Genomic DNA, 7,138 nt, shown 5'->3' with positions numbered 1-7,138 from the left:
AGAAGACTGGAGGAATGGGCCAAAGAGAAAGACGCCATGATGGGCACTATCCAAGCCATGGACTCACACATGATGTGTGAAGTCTATGGGAACATTGGCCATTCGGGGAATGATTGCCCCGAAACCCATGAAGAAGCTACCTTCATCAACAATGGGTTTCACCAACTAGGTAATAACGGGTGGAATAACCAATCCCACTCACAAGGTAATTTGAACTACAATTCCAATTATAATTCAAATCAACCTTCTTTGAAAGACCTGGTACTAGGCCAAGCAAAAATAAATGAAAGTTTGATCAAGAAGCTCACAACTAATGATAAAATTCTAGAAAATATAAATTCTCAGATTGAAGGATTAACATCTGCTGTTAAGAATCAAATAAGGTTCAATAAAATGATAGAAACACAATTAGCTCAAATAGCTGCTATGATCCCTATTGATAGTAATGGAAAAATTCCTGCTCAACCCAAAAAATCTCTTGAGAAAATAAATGCGGTGACCACGAGGGGTGGTAAGACCACTCATGATCCACCAAATCCTAACCAGCCTATAGGAAAAGCAAAAGGGCACTAGGAGGCCAAACCTTCAACAACACAAAAAGAAAAGAAAAAGAACAAGAAGAGGAAACGGTATTGAAGGACTTCATCGACACCAGCTACCTACTGTTTCCCACAAGGAATGGCAAGCAGGCCATGGACGAGCAATTCACTCGTTTTGTTGAGATGATCAAGAAGATACATGTAAGCGTCCCCCTAATGGACGTTTTGCATGTACCTTCCTATGCCAAGTACATCAAGAACACCATCAACAACAAGCGACCACTACATACATGGAGGTCATTCAAGCTGACAGAAGAGTGTAGTGCTGCTATACTCGACTTTCCTGAAAAGAAAAATGATCCTAGGTGCCCCACAATCTCATGTTCCATCGGGATCCAGTACTTCGACTCTTTCTTGTGTGACCTTGGGGCTAGCGTAAGCGTTATGCCCAAGGCCATCTTCGACAAGCTAATCCTCACGCAATTGACGCCAACACCAATGATGCTTCAACTAGCTGATTCGACGGTCCGCTACCCGGTAGGGATAGACGAAGATATTTCGGGGAAAATCCAAGATTGCTACATCCCTATCCACTTCATGGTGCTCGACATGGAGGTCGCAAAAGAATTGACCCTCATTCTTTGGTGGTCATTCTTGAGCACTGCAGGAGCCAAATTGATGTTGGAGCAGGGGAAATCCGCTTCAATATCCAAGGAAATGAAGAAAAATCACCTTTAGGCCTAGGAAGGAGCAATGCTCTATGATTTGTATCAAGTATAGGCCGAACCCACAAGGGCTAAGGGAGGTCCATATCCAACCTCAAATTGTGGACAGGCCTATGACAAAGGAAAAAAGAAATAAAAAAGAAGCCAGAGAAAAAAAAAGTTAAACAAATGACAAGATCCCAAAAGTTGTTCCTACACCACCAAAGAAGAACAAGCCGGTGTGGAAACCAAAAGAAAAAGCTTTGAAGTCCACCACCACACCACCAAGAACAAACAAGATGGTGTGGAGGCCAAAGAAAGAGCAGCCCTCTGCATCCACTTCTCTAGGATCGGGCGCTCCATCAAGCAAGAACTGAACAGGGAAGGGTCCTACTCATTGGACCTTAAGAGGTGAGTCCTTGTCAAAGGTAATTTGGTAGTTATCTTTCACAATTATGCTAAATTCCTAGCTTATGCATTAATAAATTCAAAAATAATATATATATATATATATATATATATATATAATTTGCCTTTTGAATTACATTAGTTGTTGAGTTTCAGTTATCTTCCCATGTTCTATACAAAGTATATTTTGGTTTAAGGCATGGTTAGTATACAATCATGTCTTCACAGGCTTTTTAAATTAAGCATGGTGCTTAGATTATTTAGCCTACCCTGATTAGATATTTAATTTAATTATTGAACCAAAACTACTAAGTATAGAAATTGGTTGATATATTAAATAAAAATAAACAACTTACCTCAGAATTGTCATCTGGCAACGAGCAAGCTTGGGGGAGGACCCCCGCAGAGGTAAGCAATATCTTTTATTTTCTACATTCTTAATTTTCTACATTTTAATTTCATGTATTTATTTACTTATTAGCATTTTACAAAATTGAAAAATATAAAATCCAAAAAAATAAAATATGATAAAAAACAATGAAAATATTTATTCCACTCCCATATGTGATTTAAGAATGTTTAGTTTCACCTATGTTAAAATGATGAATAGTTGTTCTGTCTATAATTCATCTATGCCTAGGCTATAACTTAGTATTCCCCAAGATTTAAGTTTGTTGGATAAAATGTCTCATCCTAAAACTTGAAACTTATGGGTTGCAAAAGCATGATCCTTTTCTAAGTTGTTGCAAGTTATCATATGGTAAATAGAATATGCTATGACTTTATTCTAAGAGAAACTTGACATCTGGAGTTTTCATTTAAAAAATGCTAAAATCAAAAGTTCCTCGATGGTTATGAATTCCTTCCATGGCCATATGATATGATGAAAGGACCTAGGATGCCGCCTAGAGGGGGGTGAATAGGTGTCTCTAAAAATTAACACCTTTAAATGCGGAAATGATTTAGTAATGGGAGTTTCCGAGTGGAAACTTCAAATCAAAGTAATACAACCCCTCACAAGTTAGCCAACGAGTAAATAAATAATATTAAATAATCCTAGGAGCCTAGAACCTGTAACACAGGAATTAGAATACGGATCAAATAAATTTAGCACTGAGCTCTAATATCGGACGTGCCCGCTAGGTATACCGGACGTGTCTGGTATACACGTGTTCTGCAGAATAGCCTGGCATAGTAATCAATACTGGACGTATCGGATATACACGGTTTTAGTGAAACAGCCCCAAACTTGCTCCTTTCAATTTCTATCTTGAAACCAAACTGTAGGTACCTACTAGAGATGACCAGATACACAGATAACCTGCACAATAGCTAGAGCAACACAAATATCAAATGAAATGTGAATTGAGACACGATATTTATTTTACCGAAGTTCAGACTCATTCGAGTCATACTCTCCATTGAGGGGGCTACAGGTGACCCAGCGAAGGTCAGCCCTAAAGGGTACCACAAAGGTCACTCTAGCCGAAGTCTTTTCTAACTCATTTTCCTCCTTCCACTAGTTGATTCTGAGGCGGCGGAATCGACCGTTACAAACTTTCTAAGGCACACCATAATCTCTTAGGTGCTCCCCGGTGACGCCTAGCCATCTAGGACCAAAGAGTCCAAGAGTAACAAATGCAAATCACGAGATTGATAATATGCGCAAGTGCTCAAGTGGTTGGATTGCTCTCTTTTTGAATTTCTCTCAACCCACTAATGGATTTGGCAATTTGGATCACACACTTACTAAGAGAGGGTTTAGGAGAGTTGACAAAGCTTAAAAACATGCTAGAGGATCAACAGAATCAGCAGCCTCCAAAGGTAGAGCCTAAGGGGTATTTATAGCCCCTTTGAAAAACTAGCTGTTAAGTAGCCATTGGGCAATACCGAACACATCCGGTATCTGTCGTACAGCCCCAACGGTAACTTTGTCAGTGTCGTTGTGAGGCATTGGAACTCCTAACAATCGCCGAAACTCCCGACCATCGAAACTCCTGACTCACATCAGAACTCCTGACGATCCAACCCGAGAAAGCTGAGGAAATTATTGTGGCTGAGCAAATACCGGACACATCCGGTATTGCTAGACCAGCAACACCAAGTTAGATATTATGTCTCTCAAACACTCAAAACTCACATGGGTTGGCTTGAGCACTTATGAATGATTATCTATCAACATGATGTATCCCTCTTAATAGTACGACATACGCATAACTCAAGTTTAACTGAAAAAGGAATTGGAAGCGCTTGAGTTGAATTTTTTTGAACCGAAATGCCATAGCTTTCAATCTTCATCAAGAGAGGGTGTCAACATGTCAACTTTGATTTTGTCCTTGAGCATAGCCATCTTGAGCATGTGACTTGATTCCATTCATCAAATATGAATAACTCCAAATGCATCAAGTCACTTCCAACACTTTGTCCAATATAGATTTGATCCTCCACATCAATATGACCATCATAGCTTGATTAGTACCTCAACTAAATGCAAGTACTTTCTTCTTCACCCTAGCTGGGTTCTTCGGCTGCCAAGCCATCGCTTGCCCTTCACCCTCGCTTAGTACCTCGAAACCTTTCCTTGCTATTTTCACCATCTCAAGCCAAGTCACATCTCGTGTTGAATCATCCATTCATTTGTATTGTTATCTTTTTCATTTCAATTTAGCAAGCTTCAAATATGAGACCATTCCATATGCAATCCCTCATGTCTCATTAATTATTTTTCAACGTGCTTGCTTTCATATGAGTCATCAAAACCCACAATGAACAAGTCATGCATGAATTACATTTGCATTGTTGTCCTGTGTTTGAACTAGATTGTTTTCAACAATACATCATTTTGGCTTTCATTAAGTACCTGTGAGATAACCTATTACCTATCCACACTTAGCAAATGGGTTAGACCTTTAATCACATTGTCATTCAATCATCCAAAACCCACTGAAGGGCTAGATGTACTTTCACATGATTTAAATACAAACCTTAGTCATATGCTACTTATATTCACATTGAGTTTTGTCAAATTATTGTGACCCTTGTTGAGATTCTCATCATGCACCCATGATCAAGATTCACGTACACCCACAAATAAAATGCTAACTCTTACACTAAGAGTTACGCAAAAACATGTTTTTTCGTCCACCTAAAATAAATAATCCATTCATTTATCATGGTCTTTCTCTCTTATGTTTTCATATGCCAAAAAGAAGTATAGGGCTATGCTAAAAAAAGAGAGACACATGAAGCTCTCAAAATAGCAAAAGAAAAGAAAAAATGAAACACATGAAGGTTCCAAAGTATTGAAAAAAGAGACAGATAGCCCATGCGTCTAAGGCAATTATCAAAAGAAAAAAGTCATGATCAAAGGAGTACCAAAAATATTAGGATTAGGAAAATATTCCACACACTTGCACATCTGGATCAAAGTGTATGACTTGCATCTCCTTGGATCTATTTTTTGACTTAGCAATATATGTGATGTAAGTATGCCTCTCATTCATACCTACCTAAAACTCCACTCAAAGCCTTTTAGAGATCGGATGAAAAGAAGGCAAAACAATCAAATGCCTTGGTGAGGATCATATAAATTGAGTGATTGAGTGAATCATTTGAGGAACTTATATTTTTTTCAAAATTCATAAAACCTCCGTATAGAAGGTTGATCAAAGAGTGAATGATTGGTAATTCTGTTAAAACTGTTCTATCTTGCAACCACCTAAGACTAGGAAAAGTAATAAGCCCCACATGGACTAAGTTAAAAGGGTGGATAGAATGTCGACTTATTTAAACTAAGGAAGAATACTTTGTTATAGGCATGGCACTTGTGAATTATATTCATCATCGTAGCAACTACTGATCAACAACCAATAACTTAGCTATTTGCTCAGGATGAGCAAAGGTTAAGCTTGGGAGAGCTTGTTGGTGGTCTTTACCAATCAAATCTGACCGCCAATTAATACACAAAAAGAGGAGAAATAAGCAATCTTGATCGCATATGCATTTACTACTAACCAAGTTCCATGGAGAACCTTATTTTGTAGGTCACAAACACAAATACATGGAATAATTCACTGAAAGGCGCTTTTCGACGCTGGTTTGCACAAAGGAACAAGGGAGACGCCCATCAAATCAACTCAACCAGGGCAAAACCCCACAAAGCAGTGACCCATGTCCAGCCCAAGTCCTGCCATGTGAAGGCGGTGGTGAGGCGGCTTAGTTAGGGGCAGCCGACCCCTAGGGGCGGGCAACCCCCTACCGGTGCTGCTCAGCCACCCCTCTCTTTGGCAGTGGCATGCAACCACGCTAAGGCACTGTAGCCTAGAGTTTCGTGCTAGGAATAGACAAAGCACCGCCTAGGCTCTTGTATAAATAGAAGGGTACCCCACCTCTCTCAACACACAACACATTGAGCTCACCTCACTCTCTCTAGTTCTCGTTTACCTTTTAGTAGTTGTATTAGAGCAAAGCAAAGCTACCTTGGAGAGCTTGGCTCCTTGGAAGAAGTCACTCTTAGGTATGAATAGAATTATGAGTTCTTCCAAAGTTATGCTCTCACACAACATTTATAGTCATACTCATGAACTAGATTATAGTTGTTATGTTATAATCTTGATATATGAACTAGTCTATAGTTTGTATGTCATGAGAGTAGCATACATGACCTTATGCTTAACAATTCATATAACTTATATAATCAAAATTAGAGAAAAGTTGAGGTGGCGGTTCATCATGGTGTTAGGTGTGCCCAAGTTCTTTACCTATCAATCCATAGGGTCGGGAAACTGGGAGATTTGGGTAGTTTCTGTATACATAAGCGTGGCGCTTGGGTATGGAGAGATAGGTGAATGCATTGTCCCTTTCCATGGTTGAGGGGTTGGAGGCAGGTGGTGATAGCCCTATCCATCCCTTGTTGTTGACAAAAGATGCTCGACAGTCCATCGAGGGGTATCCCACAATGGTAGATTTGTCATAAAGGTGAGCGAGATCAGGAGCGAGATGGTAATACAAACACCAAGACACAAGATTTAGATAGGTTCGACCGTCAGTATGACATAATACCTACATCTTGTGTTCTAATGCATTGCATTGAGATGTATGGATCGTGGTGTAGATGTATGTATCTTGTCCGCTAGGGGACCCCTGCCTCTCCTTATATACTCTGGATGGATAGGGTTACAAGAAAAGTAGCCTATTTGGTACCATACAATATCTTGCGGTGCATGCTGAGCAGCACCATGCATGCCTTGATCTTATGGGCTGGGCCACCTCTAATGGTGCGGCCCATGTCTTGTCTTGTGGATACCGGGGGCCATACCCCCATAGCTAGTCCCTGAGCCTAACAGTAGGTGACGTAGTCATGTGGTGCCAGGGTTAGAAAGTAGAAGACCAGCCGAGTAGGCAGCCAGTCCCCTGGCGTAGCCACAAGATGAGAAAAAGCACATTCACCGCAAGGTGAAGTGTGCCCACTTAGTCCCCAAGCCTGCT

The 7,138-nt window shown here is 40.1% G+C and overlaps 1 protein-coding gene across 1 annotated transcript; it reads left to right on the top strand.

The window, feature by feature from the left end:
- The first annotated feature begins 692 nt into the window (after positions 1 to 692).
- LOC136499730 (uncharacterized) lies at positions 693 to 1,277 on the top strand. Its single transcript, XM_066495280.1, has one exon. The coding sequence runs from the start codon at positions 693 to 695 to the stop codon at positions 1,275 to 1,277; it is 585 nt and encodes a 194-aa protein (XP_066351377.1).
- The last annotated feature ends 5,861 nt before the right edge of the window (positions 1,278 to 7,138 follow it).

This window comes from Miscanthus floridulus, chromosome 13 (genome assembly GCF_019320115.1).
Source record: "Miscanthus floridulus cultivar M001 chromosome 13, ASM1932011v1, whole genome shotgun sequence".
Taxonomy (NCBI): domain Eukaryota; kingdom Viridiplantae; phylum Streptophyta; class Magnoliopsida; order Poales; family Poaceae; genus Miscanthus; species Miscanthus floridulus.
Note: the sequence above shows the minus strand (reverse complement) of the source record. Positions and strands in the feature narration are given on the sequence as shown.

Coding starts and splice junctions, on each gene's coding strand:
- LOC136499730 (XM_066495280.1), top strand. CDS start 693: ATGGACGAGCAATTCACTCGTTTTGTTGAGATGATCAAGAAGATACAT.